Below are 19862 nucleotides of genomic sequence, written 5' to 3' on the forward strand. Positions count from 1 at the left end.
ATTTGGTAGTTTTCAGAACTAAGAGTATAGTTTCAAAAAAACCAATACATATACAGGTGAAAGCCATAACATAAACTTGCTGAATTTATGAAGTCATAACACAATCCTGAACGTTATGACCCTTTGAAAAAGTGTTGGTGAGGTCTCACCTGTTGAGGAAAGGTGGTTAATGGCATTCCAGGAATTCCGGATGCTTTCTGAGCAGCCTGTCCCACTCTTTTTGAAATCATTAGTCACTATGCTGAAATAAGTGCCACACGGGACCAAATCACCAAACTGCCAGATTGGGGCAGAGGCTGCCAGAGCTCTGCAAAGGGACATAAAAAGATTGTTTTGGAAAACATACGCATCCTGAATCCCCGCAAAGTGAACTTCTGTCCTCTGGTCAATACCCTCCCCACAGCCACTATCTAAGTAGCATTTATAATTCACCTTGGACACTGAGCCCTAGGTGAACTAACCATAACATTGCAAATCTATTCCATAGGTCTGCATGCAAAGGCTGTTGAAGGTTCTAAGTCTTGGACTCTAGGACAAAGATATGAGTGAATACATAAAGTAGAAATTCAGACTTGCTTACTTTATTATTTTTCATTCTCATCTAGCAACTAGGTCTTTCTCACTAGGCATTGTGCAAACTCAACTGAAGAGAGCCCCTGCCCACAAAATTCTACTCTCTAGCAGGTGCGGTTGACACGCCTGAGGGACGGGATGCCATCCAGAGGGATCTGGACAAGCTCGAGAAGTGGGCCCATGTGAACCCCCCGTATCAATACAGGCTGGGGGATGAAGGGATTGAGAGCAGCCCTACCGAGAAGGACTTGGGGGTACTGGTGGATGAAAAGCTGCACGTGAGCCAGCAATGTGCGCTCGCAGCCCAGAAGGCCAACCGTATCCTGGGCTGCATCAAAAGCAGCGTGGCCAGCAGGTTGAGGGAGGTGATTCTGCCCCTCTACTCTGCTCTGGTGAGACCCCACCTGCAGCACTGCGTCCAGCTCTGGGGTCCTCAGCACAGGACAGACATTGACCTGTTGGAGCGGGTCCAGAGGAGGGGCACAAAAATGATCAGGGGGGTGGAACGCCCCTCCTATGAAGAAAGGCTGAGAGAGTTGGGGTTATTCAGCCTGGAGAAGAGAAGGCTTCAGGGAGACCTTGTGTGGCCTTTCAATACTTAAAGGGGCTTACAAGAAAGATGGGGACAGACTTTTTAGTAGGGCCTGTAGCAATAGGACAAGGGGTAATGGTTTTAAACTAAAAGAGGGTAGATTTAGACTAGCTATAAGGAAGAAATTTTTTACAATGAGGGTGGTGAAACACTGGCACAGGTTGCCCAGAGAGGTGGTAAATGTTCCGTCCCTGGAAACATTCAAGGTCAGGTTGGACGGGGCTCTGAGCAACCCGATCTAGTGGAAGATGTCCCTGCCCATGGCGGGGGGGTTGGACTAGATGACCTTTAAAGGTCCCTTCCAACCCTAACTATTCTGTGATTCTATTTACTAATCTTGTTTCCCAGAGGGCAACTAATGCACAGAAGAGATTAAAGACCTGCCTCAAGTCACCAGGAAGTCTAGTGGCCCTAAAAAAGATTAGATGTAAAGTCAGTGTTCATAGTAATTGTTTTTACAAACCTAACACATAGTTCTGAAAATATACACCATACGGTACCTGCTAACCTACAGTTGTTTTTATTAAGCAAACAGTGCCTCTTCCCAAATTCAAGGTAACTTAATTCCTCCTCCCAATAGTGAAAAATTCAAGCCAGCTTGAATTATGGTACTTTTCCCAGTGCTGTACTACGTATAGCACAGAAGTAACAAATGCCTGCTCTGTGTTTGAGCAGGATGAGTACACTCACCCAACTACCGCATGGGGGTACTTCATCCTAAACCAGGCTGCAAGCATTCCTCCATAAGATCCTCCTATAGCTATGACAGGACTGTAACGGGCTCCTGCAACGGTCATCTTTAAGTACTCAACCAGTACTGCGAAGTCTGCCAGAGCTTGTTCTGATGTCAGGTAATTCAGATGCTTGGAATCCTGAGACAAAGAAAGCCGGTTATATACAGCATGGGAGTGATTTCCAGCAGCAGTCTTTCTATTCCCCAGCTGTCAAGTTCTAAATCTGTGCCTGATAATGAATGAAATATTCTTTGCAGGTGTCCCCTGAAGTGTTAGAAAATCTCCATTTTTTTTTTTAAATCCTAGAATTGATAGTTACAAAAATAGGATAGTTGTATGCTTCTAGTACATCTAAATCTTACTCAGGCTAACAGTCATTGTACTGGGAAGAATTACAATAGGCAGAATTACGTTTGTATAGAACACATTTAAGGAAGAAAAAAGAAGATGCTTACGCTGAAAGACTCATTCCCAAAGGGCAATGATTCTCCATAATATCTATGTTCAGCAAATACTAACATGGCATTAAGTTCTTCAGCCACATCCCACATAAAACCCTGGTTGGAGGAAAACAGACATTTAAATAAGTTGAATCAATTATTTTCAAAGTCTCTACTTTCAGTCTAGTGTATTCCAACTCTTACTCTTTCATTAAAAAGATATCACTATCAAAGTACAACTATAAAAACAGAGTGCAATTTGGTTTTAAAGTATCACTGAAGTAAGAAAACACACAAAACAAATATCCACCTAGAGACAGGGACACATATAAAGAAAATATGTATATTTTAATGCTGCAAAATATTAAGCAGTATTGTTTTGTGAGTACACACAGGCAATCCTGCCAGAAATCATATAGCGTAAGCTTAATCCATAGGAAATAAAAAACACTACAGGAGAAAAGCATGCATTTGAGTTAGGACTACATTACAGAAAACACAAAATTTGTTTGGCAACAAGCAATAATCTAGAGCATTGCAATACACTTATTTTCAACTAATAAATAACTACAACTTGTTATTACTTGTTGATAGCAGCTTGTTACCACCAGTTATGGAAACAGGCAGACAGAGATCACCTGCTGACAGAACAAAGTGTGTAAGCAGTCCTTGGTTGCTTTGAGCCCAGCACAGGCCACCTCCTGTCGTGTTACTGGACTTTGTATTGAAATGGCTGAAAAATGCCCACACGCGCCATTCTGCATTTGTATCAGTCAGGGAAGTAAAAACTTCCACAGGTCTTGTCAGAGAACAAGAATCCTCTATCTTTGGTTTCCAGCCCCCTTCATTTCACTTCACATTTTTCGTACAGAATAAAAAAAAAAAGAAAAAAAAAAAAAACAAAACATCAAAACCTCCCATTTTATTTGGGGAATCTAAAGTACTGGGATAGGTGTAATTTGGTCTAAAAATTTGCATTCTTTGCTTGAGGCACCTTATAGTGTTTCCTCTAGAAATTTTCTTCACTATTCCAGGAAGTTAATACAAGTGCATCCCTTTGATTTCTATAGGCTTCGAATAGGACCCTGACCCGCTAAAACCCTCTATGCTTTTTTTCAGCTTCCTCTTCCTCCTGTAACAATCATAACAACCATTACATACTTCTCTTTAAATAATATTCTGACATTGTGTCCTTGTTCTTCCTTATTTTTCATAGTATCTTTCACTACTGGAAAGAAGGATTGTAATTCAAGAATCAAGAATCTATTTTCTACATACCGTATTGTTGCAGAACCACGTGATGTCTCCTTCATTGCCTGTATAAAATAGTATTGGTCCATTGTCTTTCTTCCAGTGCTGATCTGCTACTAGATACCGCTGCTGGAATGTAAGATTTTCATCAAATCCAAAGTGATCAATCTGCAAGAACAAGGAACAACATCATGTTCAGAAAGCTAAAATTGATAATGGAGTCCATTGCAAGTGCTGACAGTCACTCTGCAGTTAAAAAATAATGAAAAGCAAGAAAGTTTTACTAAGATTAAAAAAAATATGACATTGAATTAATTTATATTCTTAGATTCCTAATACATAAAAATTCTTCTGCTTTACAAAGGAAACCAGCCAATATTACAGGTGTATACACTGAAGAAGAAATGTTATTTTCAGCTATAAAAAGAAGAAAATCCATGCTCTTTTAATAGTATCATACTTAACACGAGATATTCTAAATATATTTAGGAAATCAGACAAATCTGCTGAGGCGTCACGAAGTATCTGATGTAATAAAACTGTATCAACAAGTAAAAAGACGTCAGTGCCCCACAATGTTTTGAGACTTAGGAAAATACTGTACTAGCCTTATAATTTATTAAAAAAACCCAACAACCAACAAACCAAAAACAAACAAGCAAACAAAAAACCTACCTCTTCCTTCTCTCCCCCTTTTGGCATAAGGTTGAAATTTAAACAGATTCTTGTTAGAAAATGAGGTTGTTTTTTTAATTCTTAGAAAACACTCATTCTCTGTACTTCTTGTGCTATTGACAGATTTTTCAGATAGCTTTACAGACTGCTTCTCCTTCTCTCCTTGCAATTTTCACTAATTTACATACTCCCCCCAATTTTTTCCACTGCCCTATAAATATTGCAAGCCTATATATACACCACTTCAACCAAAGCCTACAGTGTTAGCTTTATTACCTTATTAGAAATTTAATTTCTATTCCTAAGTTTTTCAGCTCTTATTCACACTGCTTTGTATGCACTATCCCCCCTGACCCTTCCCCAAATATTCCTCCATGCTGGAAAATTTATCAATTGCTTTTACAAGGTAACTCCCTTCATGGGCATAATCTTATTCTGGAATACTCACACAGGCTTTTACTATAAAAAACGAAAAAAACCAAACCAAAACACAAAACTACTCCAGGAAGGCTATGCTGCTTAATTATCATGTATTCACAAATCATCACTACTTTTATTCATTAGTTGAAGATGACCTGTAATTTCCCAATTTTGACTTCCGTCAGCACAAAGCATCATCTTTTCCTTTCATACTGTTTCTTGCTGGCGGCAACAGCCTGACATCTGCTGGCTTGAACATCTCTGCTCACCCATCTGCCTTTACACCAACAACTCTGCCAAATCTCTCAGGCACTCCAGGAACCAACCTTTCACATTTCCTGTTTTGAGAAGATCTGCAAGTTAATGTTAAAAAGCAGCAAATCCAAGGACATGCTGCTAACATAGTGACCTAACTGCTAGGCAGATTCCTCCAGGCAGCTCAGGAAAGCCTAACTCTTGACCTGCAGGATCCAGCTACTCCACACCATGCACTTATATTTGCTTTGGGTCTTATTTAAGATACACAATCTGCTGCAAAGTGTCTTTTTCAAACAGTCTCAAAGCTTACTCACTCTTGGAGTGAAGTAAGAGGACAGTTGCGTGTCAGCTCACTGCTAGCAGAACAGCAGGAGCAGTTGAAGGTCTATGCATGGTCTTGACAGACATAAGAGATACGGTCTTCACCCTGAATAAGTTAACTTCAGTGACTGCTTCCAGACCTAGATAAAACATAAATTTATGTATGTTCTACAGTTTTACTCAGTGGGACCACTTACTACTTACTCATACGTGGTGATGTTATCATATGCATATTTAAGGGCTCTTTCACTGAATTCAAGCGCTGACAACATGTCCTGGGCTTATTTTACACTGACAGCTCACCTGCTCCCTTTTCATTTGCAGAGTTGTTACTAATTTTAGTTTTACTTTCTACATCAAGCATAATCAAGAGTGATTAGATGTAGAAAGGCAGAACAAGGTCAGCAACTGAAAAAGTCTTTGGTCCTAATGTTGTCCCTCAAGCAGGGTGCGTTACCCGGTGTGCAATGAGCCAATCTCACACACAGAGCCGAGATATTTGTTTATTCCATGTCTGCACAGAGATAGGTGCTAGGTGGTAACTCCACAAAGCTAGCTGAGATTGGCGCTCATTGCAATCGGGTAACGAACCCCGCTTGAGGGACAACAGTTTTGACGACCCAGATGGGACTGCCGTTCTAGCTTTGTCTGGATTGTCCCGCCGTTCCAGACGGGAGATGGGACCAGGTACGACTCCAGCACGCACTGACCTCTTGATCAGGGACTCCGCCGGTTCCTCTCCACCGACGGGCAACAGGCAACGCAACGGTGCAACGCCACAATACGAGGCATTTGCAAGCAGGCAAGGGACCGCAGAGCAAGTTGCCATTTTTCGGGATTGCTCTGCGTAAGACGTGCCTAGAAAAAAGGCCCATGGCTGGAGCTTAAGTTACGGCTTCTCATGTAGACGCTGGTAAAATCTTTTTACTGACAGCAGGTCGGAGCCGGGTGCGCAGTAAAAAATCTTGCCTTTGCCGACAAAGGGTCAGAGCTGGGTGCGTGGTATGTCAGTGCTGGTGACATCTTGCTTGGAGCAAGGACTGAACATGAATGTAAAACTGTAACTATTGATTTGTTGAATTTTTGGAGTTTAGCTGGATACCGAGTATCCCAGAAAAAGGCCCAAGTGGTACAAACCACAGTAACATACTTAGGATTTGTAATTTCTCAAGGAAAAAGAGAATTGGGAGCAGAACGAAAAGAAGCTATTTGTCGAATAGCTCGCCCCCCCCCCCCCAATCAAAAAAAGAATTACAAGGGTTTTTAGGAATGGCCGGATGGTGCAGGCTGTGGATACCCAATTTCAGTTTGATTGCCAAACCGTTACATGCTGCTATTAAAGAACCTGGAGAAACTCTGGAGTGGACACCAGAATGTAGAAAGGAGTTCAACTCTATTACAACTGAGTTGATGAGAGCCCCTGCCCTGGGTTTACCAGACTTTATACTCTACGTCCATGAAGGATAACATGTGGCGTTGGGAGTCCTGACCCAGGCGTTGGGAGTCCTGACCCAGGCGTTGGGAGTCCTGACCCAGGCGTTGGGAGTCTGGAAAAATAGGCTACTGGCCTTTTCCAAACAGCTGGATGAAGTAAGTAAAGGATGGCCAGCATGCCCGAGAGCAGTAGCTGTCGCGGTGCTATTAGTTAAAGAAGCCCGGAAATTAACTTTAGGACAACCTATTACAGTTTTTGTACGACATGTAGTGGTTGTCGTTCTCAAACAAAGGGGGCATCACTGGATTTCTCCTAGTCGATTGGCTCAGTATCAAGTGGTACTGACTGGACAGGATGATGCAACTTTAAAAATGTCTTAACAAGGATACTCTAGCCGACCTGAATAAAAAGATGTGCCGCTAACGGATCCAGAAATTGTACTCTACAGATGGGAGTAGCTTTATGGTTAATGGAGAGCTAAAAGCTGGGTATGCTGTGGTAACCCTGCGGGATGAAATTGAAGCCCGAATATTACCTCAAAATACTTCTGCCCAGAAAGCAGAAATCATCGCTCTAACCCAAGCATTAGAGCTATCTAAAGACAAGAAAGTAAATATATATACAGATTCTAAATATGCATTTGGAGTAGTCCATGCGCATGGAGCCATTTGGAAAGAACATGGACTATTCCCTTCACAAGGGACTCCTATTAAATATGGATCAGAAATTTTGAAATTGTTACAAACGAGCCAATCTCACACACAGCGCAGAGACAGTTGTTTATTCCACGTCTGCGCAAAGACGGGTGCTAGGTGGTAACTCCACAGAGCTAGCACAGCTCAGTTAACATACAGTAAGCATTTTATACCTTCCGAGTTATCAGTTATCAGTACTTTTTACATTTACACTTAGTCACCCTTACTTCTATTGGTTCTTGGAATGCCTCGTCTTCGCTTAAAGTCACAGTGCCCTTTCTTTTTACTGCGCATATTCACTGGGGAAGGGGCTTTGTTGGGTAGGGGGCTTTCCTGCTCGTGGGTGGGTTTTTTATATGCTAATTAGGATAGTTCACCCGTAGTTCAAGTAGTTGTTTCTTTTTCTGTTCTCTTAGTGCTTATCTTGGTACTCCCTTACTTGGCTGACTTAGCATGTTTCTTCCCCAAGGCCATGCCCAGTTAACACCCTAGAGAGGTTGAATAATGTTTTGTTGCCTTTCCCACCAGAGCCTTCCTGGGATTCACCATCCTTGGTGCATCTAATCCCCAAGATAAACAATGTCAATGTAACCTAAAAGCTAACTATTTGATTAGACTACAGCCTCACAGCAACTACACTATCTCTGTTCATCATATTCATGATGAACATAACACAACAAACATGGACTCATGTAAGATCCCAGGCAGCACAGACACAAGTCCAGACTTCTCCAGGAAAAAAAAAAAAAAATCACAACTACCTACTACTCAACTGAAGAGCAGGAACTCTTTTATTGCTAGATGATAGGGCTTCATACCTTGTAATTTGTCTTTGCAAGGGTAAGACACATAACATGACTAAAAGAACCCTAATGTTTGTAAAGCAGACAGAGGAAGAGAGAGATATGTCACAATTGCTGGTTATTGCCAAGAAATTCAAAGAAATTCTGAATACAGAACATCAAAACACAGTTTGGAGGTGTCCCAAGGAGTATCTCCTCACAAGAGTAAAAACTGTTTGAAAATGTACTAAGTCAGAGGGAAGAAGCACAAAAATCAATGTAGAATTGTTGAAGGTGGACACAAAGGAAAAGCTGTAGTTCAAGAACAGCAGATGGAGCTGTCGCGAAGCCAAACTGCGCTGCAGGAACACGCAGGGCTGCGCATGGGAGCTGCTGGTTCTCATTCAACAAGTGCTTTCTTTCACCACCCTTTATAAAACAGGTATGCAAACAAGTAATAAACCCCACAAACTGTGTGAAGTATACTTTACAACTCAAATCACCCAGATATTTTTTAAGCTTTTTTTTTTCCTTAAGTCAGGTTTCATTAAAAAATTGAACCAGAACATTTCTTTTCTACACTTATGCAAAAAGAGTAAGACAAAAGCAATGACTTTTGCAACTAGACTTAATTAGAATAGACCACAACAGCAAAAGAAAAAAGCAGTTTAGTACACATTTACAATACCTTAACTGTTGGTTAAAAGTAACAATGGTAAAGGTATACTAGCATATATGAGGTTTTTCTAATTACAATTTTCATAATTACAATTATTGCCAGGATGTCAGCAGTAAGTACAAGGTCCTGAGCAACCTAATACAACTTTGAAATTGACCCTGCGTTGAGTGGGAGGTTGGACCAGATGACACGCAGAGTTCCCTTCCAAAACTAAACTATTCTAGGATTAATCCAAACCAGTTACACAGCCTAAAGTTTTAAGCTTCTGTAAACAGGACTACCTAGCAAGTTTGGTTAGAAGTAAGAATACAGTCATCATCAGCAATACAACAGCAATGTTTTACAAATGAAAGTATGATGTACATAGAATCACAGAATCATAGAATCATACAGGTTGGAAAAGACCTCTAAGATCATCGTGTCCAACCGTCAACCCAACACACCATGCCCACTACACCATGTCCCTAAGGGCCTCATCTACACGTCTTTTAAATACCTCCAGGGATGGTGACTCCACCACTTCCCTGGGCAGCCTGTTCCAAGGCCTGACCACTCTTTCAGTAAAGAAATTTCTCCTAATGTTCAATCTAAACCTCCCTTGGCGCAACTTGAGGCCATTTCCTCTTGTCCTATCGCTGTTACTTGGCAGAAGAGACCAACACCCACCTCGCTACAACCTCCTTTCAGGTAGTTGTAGAGCGCGATGAGGTCTCCCCTCAGCCTCCTCTTCTCCAGGCTAAACAACCCCAGTTCCCTCAGCCGCTCCTCATCAGACTTGTGCTCCAGGCCCTTCACCAGCTTCGTTGCCCTCCTCTGGACACGCTCCAGCACCTCCATGTCCTTCTTGTCGTGAGGGGCCCAAAACTGAACACAGGATTCGAGGTGCGGCCTCACCAGTGCCGAGTACAGGGGCACGATCACCTCCCTGCTCCTGCTGGCCACACTATTTCTGATACAGGCCAGGATGCCGTTGGCCTTCTTGGCCACCTGGGCACACTGCCGGCTCATGTTCAGCCGGCTGTCAACCAGTACCCCCAGGTCCTTTTCCTCTGGGCAGCTTTCCAGCCACTCTTGCCCAAGCCTGTAGCGTTGCCTGGGGTTGTTGTGGCCCAAGTGCAGGACCCGGCACTTGGCCTTGTTGAACCTCATACAGTTGGCCTCAGCCCATCGATCCAGCCTGTCCAGGTCCCTCTGCAGAGCCTTCCTACCCTCCAGCAGATCAACACTCCCGCCCAACTTGGTGTCTTCTGCAAACTTACTGAGGGAGCACTCGATCCCCTCGTCCAGATCGTTGATGAAGATATTGAACAGGACCGGTCCCAGTACTGAGCCCTGGGGAACACCGCTCGTGACCGGCCGCCAACTGGATTTAACTCCGTTGACCACAACTCTCTGGGCTCGGCCGTCCAGCCAGTTTTTTACCCAGCAAAGAGTGGACCTGTCTAGGCCGTGAGCCGCCAGCTTCTCTAGGAGAATGCTGTGGGAGACAGTGTCAAAGGCCTTACTGAAGTCCAAGTAGACCACATCCACTGCCTTTCCCTCATCCACTAGGCGGGTCACCTGGTCATAGAAGGAGATCAGGTTGGTCAAGCAGGACCTGCCTTCCATGAACCCGTGCTGGCTGGGCCTGATCCCCTGGTTGTCCCGGACATGGCTCGTGAGTGCCCTCAAAATGAACCGCTCCATGATCTTCCCCGGCACCGAGGTCAGGCTGACCGTCCTGTAGTTCCCCGGATCCTCCCTCCGGCCCTTCTTGTAGATGGGAGTCACATTGGTGAGCCTCCAGTCGTCCGGGACCTCCCCAGTTAACCAGGAGGTTAAAACATTTACATAAAACATTCTGACACAGAAACAGTCATTCTGATACTAATAAAAGGAAGGATAAAAATAGAAAAAGGAGTACTGAAAGTAATAAGTTATGAATAAGTTTAAGGGAAACTTTTGTCAGCTGAGGTAGGCAGGATGGGAATACTTGGGAGAGCTACAACTGTGAGGCAAAAAGCGAGCAATAAAATTTCAGTTCCATGTACAAAAATCTTCATGAACCTTGTTTGATTAAAAAAAGGAATTTTCCTGCACCGCTTTGAGTCGAAAGACTTACAAAGCATTTGGGGAAAATACAGACATACACACAACAGATTGCTTAAGAGGCAGGCAGCTCCCGATGGAAGACTGCAGCCACTACCCACAGCACGGCTGCCGAGAACTGCACTCACTGAGTTTGATTAAAAACGGCAATAGGCAGCACGAGACGTTGTGCCCAAGAGGCTGATAAGAGCTCCAGACTGAAGGCTCAAGTCAGCAGCTTTGATCCTTTAGCTCAGAGAAACTTTCTACAGTGAAGTGCAGCTCATTGGCTCAGGACGAGAAGCCTTCTCCAGACTGGTCCCCTGAACAAACTCACATTGGAAGGAAGGGCCAAAACCCACTTTCCTGCCTTCCGCTTGAAATACATGCACATGTCTTTGACTTTACCTTATATGTGCATGTGTATCATGTGCTTTTGTTGAGCTCTCCAAGATGACTTATCTCAGGGTGGTTTTTTTAATGTGCTTTTTTGTTGTTTTGGAAGTCCATTTAAAAATAAAACAAGCCACTCTGCCACACATCTCCCCTGAGGAGGAAACAAAAAACAGCACAGCAGATGTCAGTTATTCTACAGATGTTTGCTTAATATACTCCTGGAAGTATTCAGGAACCATGGCACTGCGTGAAGTACAAAGGCAAAACAGGACATGTGGGCTAAAATCCACTTCCTTCTCAGCAGCATCTTAAGGTCATTAGTGACTATAGAGACAGGACAGCCAACCCAAGCCTTTACCAAAAAAAGACTGTAATTCACAGAGTAGCTTCTAATCAAAAGCATTTAATGTCATTCAAAGTAGTAAATCAGCACCTGATGGTTTTATGCTTTTGAGTTTCTGACAATATTGCAAGTGTCTGAAAGCCTTTCTGTCATGCCTCAAATTTCAATCCTCTAGGCAGTAGCTCTGTTTTCCCAAACTTGGATATTCCATTTGAAATCAAGTCAGTTGTTTTACTAGTGAGAAGCCAGGGGATTTTAAGAGGCATGCTCCACCCTCCAAGCGTTCACGGAGTTGTTTTGAGTGCTCATCCTGTCTGAATTATTTCCTGAGGACAGGAAGATACAGGATAGTCTGAGGATATCCTCCTGCGTGAACAGCAGTGTGGGCACTAGCCTCTTTGGGATTTCACCAATGTGCTTCTATTCCTGGTTTTACTCCTGACAGGCTGGGGGACTCTAGTCCAGTTAGCTGTCCCTATTAGTTTTATTTCCTCTTAAAAATCTTTGCTTCCTCCATTTAAGTTGCAAGTTCATGAGGGCAGGGACTGCCTTGACATCTTTGTACAGCATCATATTCAAGAGGCCCCAAATTTTATTACAAATACTACTGCATATAATTAAATATTCAAGCTCGTACAAACCATTGCAGCAGTAGAGTACCACTAAAAAAAATATACTTGCACACTATTTATGTCTTTATAGCAGGGGAGACAGAACCAGAAATGAAAGCTAAATAAAAATCAGTTTTAAAAAAGTTTCCCTCCCTGACACTATTATTCTTGCTTTGTTTCCTCCTATTGCACATTTTTGTGTATCATTGCCTGACAGGACTGAGGCTTCATCTTACCAACAGCTGATAAGATTCTCTTCAGTTTGTTCCTGTTAATTTAGTGCAGAAGAAAAGGGGGGGGGGGGGGGGGGGAAGACAAGAAAATCAAGGTTAGCTTTGGTTTACCTTTTGCATTTTACATGCAAGGAATGAGGCATTTGCCTGCTTTCTAGGCTAACACTTGTGCAGGGGGACAGCAAAGACTGAAGGTTAGCACCAGTTTGTTGAAATGCATAATCATTTGATGCTCTGTGAAAGAGCAGGGAGATGTAAACTTCACCTTCTTGCATCAGGCTACATTAACCCACTAACTTGAAAGTCCTACACATAAATAATATAAGAAAATTGGAAGAGATGGACTCTATATCATTGTAATCTTCCACACCACCCATAATTCAGAGGTTTTGTTCACTAGATTTCATTTTATTTCATTAATCTGTCACATTTAACAAAACATACAGACATAACAATACTCATGATTTTTGCCTATTAATTGATTCCAATTTCTATTCTACTAGCAATGGTCTAGCACAACTGTTACCAATTTTTCCTTGGTTGGAATTAGCTTTCAGCCAAACATGCTCCCCAAAACAAATGCAGGCTTAAGATCCTTGTAATGGAGGGATCCCTTCCACTGAGACTATGTCCTTGTGAACACGCTGGTCTTCGACTAGAATCATGCTTCGTGTATTTTACTGAAGCTTCTTTTACACTGCAGAAACCATGTCACCTGCGCTTGGGAGGTTACAGCTGTTTAAGGAAGTCTGCTTTTAGCACTTATTTATCACTTCAGTGATTAAAAAGCATTGACAAGGAAAGCCTCAGACAGGAACTCTACCCCTGCCCTGAGTGACACAGTTTGGACAAGACACTTAAAAGAAAAAGACAGAAGAACATTTAAACAGCTACAGGATATGCTGTAGGAAAGCACCAGGTTACTCAGGTCAGCCCTTGTTAGAAACAGTTCCCAAACAGTATATGATGAAATGTTATTTTTATGTTGGAAACCTAAGCAGCTAACGAGAACAAACAGATTGGTTTCAACTTCCACAAACCACTAGCAGTTTTGTGCTGCAATTTAACTCCAGATTCTCTTTACCATGTAAAGATGAAGTCCATAGACACATTTAAGCTTCAACTACTTAAGCATAAAATCCTGCACCAGTCACAGTGAGGATGCAGTTCCTCGTTATAACTCCTCCAGTTGGAAGGACAGTCTGAGAGGTCCCACAGGCCCTCCCAAAATTTGCCGCCCCAGACTAGAGTGGCAAAGCTCCAGCACAAGGGAGAGAATGGGTGACCAAGGCAGGAGATGGCAGGAATCACTTCAATCAGTTTTACTGCTGACGCTCCTTAACGACGCTCTCCATTCCCCTGCCATTCTGTTCTTCTCCAAGCAATGGAGAGGCTTGTGCTGCTGAGAATCAAACTACATAAATTTATAACTACTATGGTGATAAACACACCAAATGTTCATCATCATTGATGCTTCCATTCAAGGTATTATTATCTTGGTGAAATTCTTCCATGGGACAAGGGATGGGGCAAGAAGTAGAGAACAAACTATCAAAGCTACATTACCCGAAGTGCATTATTTCATGAGGCCGAAATAAGCACGAAGAAGATGCACTACACCAGTTACCCTTGTGAAAGGTCTCTCAGATCCTTAACAGGCAAAGGCCTGGAATTTTTTCCATATGCCTTCCAGATTGAATTACAAATCCATCACATTTGGAGGATTAACTTCAGAGGAGAGGAAAAAATGGTACATGAATCTTCAACATGCCACACATTAAGGAGTATAAAAATATTCCAGTTTTGCTGAGTGTGTCCTAAAGTTTTGACTAGGACTAATTGTTTAAACAAAATACTTTACAAAATAAAAAAGTTTGATCTTCCCTGATCAAAATGGTTTTCATTTGAAAGACTTCCTCAGTCTTTCTGTAAACAAGGACATGGGGAAGGAAAGCATTTCAGATTCAAGACAATATTAAATATTTAACACACCTCTATTCCTCCCCCAAAAAGGGCTAGAACTTTGTACTTTGCCAAATATTTTTAAAGGTTCAACTTAATTTGCAATTGTTTTACTTCCCAGATTTTCAGAGCTACAATGAAATTTGCTCTGTTCTATCACTCTCCCAGCCTTAATTCAACCACTATTATTTGTATTTTATTTTCTACAGCTAATCCCACACAAGACAGGGGATCCAAGGAAGAACAGACAGACATAGTGAAAGCAAACCGGAAAACCGTCCTGTCATCCATCCGGATATTCTTCTAATTAGACAAAGCACAGGCAAATGGCAAAAGCTCAGTGCAGGGATGGCAGTTTGTTTGTATTAAAAGGTACAGAATATCTACCTAAGATCCAGTGCTAGGGATTTTCCACATGCCACTGTGGATCATTTATTTAATAGCCACTAATGCTGATGAGCATCTAAGAGGGAGGGGGGAAGACAATTTCAGAAAGCAAAGCATCAAAGCAGCAATTAGTCATACAGCCCTTACGCAATAGCAAAAATACCACATAGCAACTGCTTCTCTGGCAAGCTTGCCACATATCTGAACACTGAAGAACAACTGTCTGCTTCCAGGGCTCCAAGACATTGGTAGATGGGATGATAGGGAGACCAGCAGCATTCAGGGAAATAACATCCATGGCTCCCTGAAGGTGAAAAGTTTTTCTACAGATTGCTCTTCTTTAAAGCAGAAACATCCAGGTCTCTTGTCACAACCATTACAAAAGTTCTCCAGTGGCTGAAAAGCTCTAGCAAACATATGGATAAATGATGGGTCTTTATACCAGTGCAGTTAACACCCAGAATTGAGCTGCACCACAGATGCTTTGCTTTTCATAGCAAAGCAACAGTTTTCTCATCAAAATAGAGGCTCTCAGATTTTTATCCAAAAAGATTTTTCTATTTCCATTTCTATTTTTCCACTTAAAACCAGGCAAGAACGCTTTGTTATGAACTACCCTGTTCAGAAAAGACTCTGAACAACTCCACAGATGTTGCTAAAAGCCATTTGCCATCACCTTGTAAGACAGGAGCTCCTGCTTAGGAGTCAAGGGAACTCTACATTCCCCCCGTTGGTAGCAGTGCCTTGCAGGACTGAAAACTGTCCAGTTGTAGGTGGCCAGCCATTTATCACTATATAGGAAACACTACAGAAAAGCCAGCACTTCCAGACCAGCATGTGGTTCCGAACAGCTTTTGTGGAAAACTCAGTTTTCAGTGAGTCGGGCAGTAACGAAAAGCAAGCTCCTGCTTTAAGGCATAAATCAAATGTTTTGTTAATGCTAGTTTTGCTTTCACCCACTTCCTTAGTTCAGTCTGGCCTCAGTCCAAGCCCTGATGAAGTCAAAGGGCCTGATGCCCATCACTTTCTGTTCCTGTTGTCTTGAAAGGAAGCTCCTGCCTGGAAACTACCACCTAAGCCGACTTCTGACTAGTTTTTTTACACTAAGTCCCTCTGTGGATACTTTTAGAACCGTTTTTTGCTTCTCAATGCAAGAAAACTTACCCCCTTTGGAAGCAGAATAAATTAACTAGGAATGAAAGGAGATGTACCACCAAGTGTGTCCATATTGGCAGTGAGAGGGAGAAGCTAGCGCATGGGATGATAGCTCCCTGCATACTCACATCCCATGCAGGCAGGCCTTTCAGTGAAAGGTCTTTCTCTTTTTCTCTTCCGGAAAGAGAGAAACTTCTCAGATCTTACTCTACGAACACCTTTTCCAGATAATCTTCACCTAATCACTCTCACTTTAAGCCTGACACAGGCATAAGCTCGTATCTTGGCTGTAGGAGTGAATAATGGAAAAAGTTGTTATGTCAATTTGAAGATGGAAACAACAACCCAAAAGGATCAGAAGTTTTGTTCTTTGCTCACTATATGCATTTAGAGAACAGCAACCACACCACAGCACAACTGACAGTAGTTATGGCACTTGGTAGTAGCACTACAACAGTGCTGAGCATTAGAAAATATTCCAGGTACACTTGGGCTGAACTAAAGCACAGGAGACAGCAACTAAAAATTTAAAATAAAAAAGAAAATTGACCCCCTACACCACAGGCAAGGAGGACAGTATCTATTAACTGTACTGAAAAGAAATGCAATTCCCATTCTTCTGCCTGTATTTAATTAACTGAATTCACATGCCTAGAAAATAAAGACATTAACCATTTTGCAAGCATATGGAAGATCACTGAGTGCAGCCTTGTTTTCCCATTAAATTTCTTACAAGTTTCACTGCTTTAGATACACATATCTACAAATTCCAGAATGTATGAAATAAAGAAAATTCAGTTTTTGAAGATTTAAAATTACAAGTGTGACCTCTAGTCTCTCACCAGTTTGGCATATGTTACAATTAACTGCACAGTCTATGATGGCTTCTTATGCTGCTGGATGGTCTTGATCTCTTCAAAGTCAGATTTTGAAATCAGTACAGAACACATTAGCATCAAATTCCATTTTGAATTTCATTTCCCTCCACACGCCCCCACCCCTCCAAAAAAAGCAAGAAATTCAGAGCTAAGACTTTGATTCATGGGCAATTGGTACAAGCCAAAATAACTTCAATGAAGTTAACATGATTTATCTCATGCATATCTGGCTTGTAAACAGCTTGCTACTTCAGCCATACACAGTTTTGTTTATTGTTCAGTCCTTTAGAATTTCTTTAATCAAGACAGTCTATCAGAAATCTTTCAGTGGCCTATTACAGCTTTTAATGATTAAAGCTAGCGAGATAAAAAATGCTTATTTTCAGAGAGAGTAGTGATCATTGATGCTTTTTGTAGTCTCTAGTATTAACTGCTCACTTGAAGGAAGAGACTGCAGGTTGTGAGGAAATTAAGTGTTTCCTGCTTAATTTGAGAAGCTGATGTCTGCATTGTGACCCACAGATAAGTAGTGCATAAAAATAAAAATTCACTGACAAGCTTTAACAAGTACTTCCCCATTTTCCTGTCCAATGAATAAGAGCTATTGTTTCTGCTTATAGACCTGGTTTATAGCTTACAGCTCCTGTTTTAAATCACATTATGAAATCACAGAGTAAGAGCTGCCAAGTACTCCTGTACTACTTGATGAGCAAAACATATATTCCAAGTAATTCACCTTTGAGACAAACATCAGCATCACTTCTTCTCTAACCACTGACATAACTTTTAATTGGTACCAAGGGGCTCTGTAAAAAGCACTTTGTTTTTTCCTTCACCAGAAGTTAAAAGTGCTATTGTTTTATGGTGCCAGACATGACAAACAAACCCATCTTAACCATTCCCAACATCTGTTACTATTCCAAGACACCAGCCTGAGTCACAATAGGATGCTGAAAAAATTGCTAACCAGAATTTAAAGGGCTAATCTCAATCTGTCTTAATATCTTAAAAGCAAGTTTTAGGCCCATGGCTGAAAATGACTTCATTAGCATTAAAACTGCCTATACAGTACTGTTGTATATATGTTTTTAGTGCCACTCATTTACATACAACAGTGAAAATTTCAAAGACTGGAAAATGCTGAATTGGATTAAAGGTATCTTGTTCTGTAATTGCAAACTTCCTTCTTGTGAGTACAACAGATGCAACATTAAGAGCAAAACTGCACCCTTAGTTTGGATTAATCCAAACTTACCATCTTATCATCATCTAATCCAAATTTATCATCTTAAATCAATAAATTAAGACAGCACTGTCATCAAAAAGGTGATCCAATCTCTTCACCTCACTTTCCTTTACTCTGCTCATTCATGCAGAGACTAAAGTTAAATTGGTTTTTGCTGTAGTACCTTTTCAGTTAGAGCAGAAAAATTCTGGGATTCACTGGTTTCCTCTAAACTGGCCCTTCCTGTAAAACAGAAAGAACCATGTCTGAAAAATACATCTTCACTTCTCCTTTGCAGTTCTTCTCAAATTCTCTTTTCTGGCTTGAAACTTGCATTCTAATTTTTGCACTTTCAATCAAGGCTTTCATTTTCTACGCCTCAGAGCTTCGGTCTGTAACACAAAATAGGCTATTAAAGACACCTGATATAGCCAGAAAAGATCAAATTGCATTACTTTTGAAGCTTCATTATTTTGAAGCTTCAACATAGCTTCCTTTTATATACACACAATATGAAGTCCAATGTGTTTCAGAACAAAGAGTTGCTTATGAATTTACTAAGCTATGAAATCCCGACACAGGTATGAAATCTAGGAAGTTATTAAATGCAATCAGAACCCATCTTCTGGAAACGGTGATACAATTGACATGTATTAGTTCAAAAGACAATCTGACTGAAGGACCAGGCTCAGTAACTTGCTGAACCTAAGTTAATTTGTACTTGTTACATTGGTTCTTAGGCCAATTGATAGCAGTTCACAAAGCAAGTGATGTGCTTACAAAGTGTAACTGGGGTGAAGGGTCCACCAGCACATTAAGTCTCTCACAGCCATCAATTATCAAATTACATGAAGAGACACCACATCCACTCTTTTTCACTGAGAATCCTTCAAATATCAGGACACTTAAGGCATCATCCTCTCAGCAGTACTGCACTTAAAACACCACAAGTTCTCGGGCTATGGTTTTCGTAACACTGGTACGTGCGTTGCAGATAGGAATGCAGAGGTGCAAGACAAGGCTCCCCCAAGGTCAGAAAAGCTGCGGTGCTCCAGACCCTCCCCACTATGCTGTAAGGTTATTTCTACTTGGACAAAGAGAAGTAGAGCTCTTGGATACCTCACCAAGTCTTTCCAATGAATTTGAATTGTGGTCACTGACACAGCTGCCTACAAAGAAGCCATTCAGATAGTGGTGGTCTTCCCGCAGCTCTATACATCCTACACATTCTCTCTGTAAAGTTCAATTTTGGATGGATTAATTTAACACACAAATCACAAGCAACCTTTTAGCAAGCAAGCTACCAAAGCAGAAGCAAGAATATTCTTGCCACAAAAGTCACACTAGTACATCAGAAGAGCTGAAAAGGAGACCAACTTCCCCAATATAGATGCAAATTGTTGACGTAAAGATATGGGTGATGGCAGAGTTTCTCCTTCAAGGGCCATCTACTAATCTAGGTCAGCATGAGGTACCTTTATACTGGGCTAATTTTACTTCTGCATTGGAGGAGTACAGGGCTGAAAGGCATCAGTTACTTATGAAGGGGGGGGCGGGAAATCATACCCCCGAGCCAAAATAATAAAAGTTGTTGAGGACGTACACAGTCCAGCATGCAAGCTAAGATCCTAGTCACACTGACACAGGCATTGCTTGATTTCTTTCTCATTATTCTAGACTTTAGCCCCGTTGTCAGGGATGTCTGACACTTAAAATGGTAAACAGGAGGAAGTTCAATGTAAATGAGTGT

The 19862-nt window shown here is 41.6% G+C and overlaps 1 protein-coding gene across 10 annotated transcripts in view; it reads right to left on the reverse strand.

Moving 5' to 3' along the window:
* PRCP (prolylcarboxypeptidase) overlaps nt 1–19862 on the reverse strand; it is a 34963-nt gene that overhangs the window by 12049 nt on the left and 3052 nt on the right. For 4 of the 10 annotated variants that reach the window (XM_075140186.1, XM_075140184.1, XM_075140187.1 and 1 more), the window contains exons 2-5: nt 3618–3758; nt 2355–2456; nt 1856–2037; nt 150–307 (exon numbers count right to left, since the gene is read on the reverse strand). In XM_075140186.1, the coding sequence (XP_074996287.1) occupies nt 150–307; nt 1856–2037; nt 2355–2456; nt 3618–3758 (583 nt within the window). Of the gene's footprint in view, nt 1–149; nt 308–1855; nt 2038–2354; nt 2457–3617; nt 3759–4840; nt 5024–5257; nt 5405–5974; nt 6123–11330; nt 11464–18142; nt 18164–18296; nt 18356–19862 lie in introns of those variants that run through there. The other 6 variants (XM_075140189.1, XM_075140190.1, XM_075140194.1 and 3 more) reach the window with 6 other exon arrangements.

Source organism: Calonectris borealis, chromosome 1 (genome assembly GCF_964195595.1).
Source record: "Calonectris borealis chromosome 1, bCalBor7.hap1.2, whole genome shotgun sequence".
Taxonomy (NCBI): domain Eukaryota; kingdom Metazoa; phylum Chordata; class Aves; order Procellariiformes; family Procellariidae; genus Calonectris; species Calonectris borealis.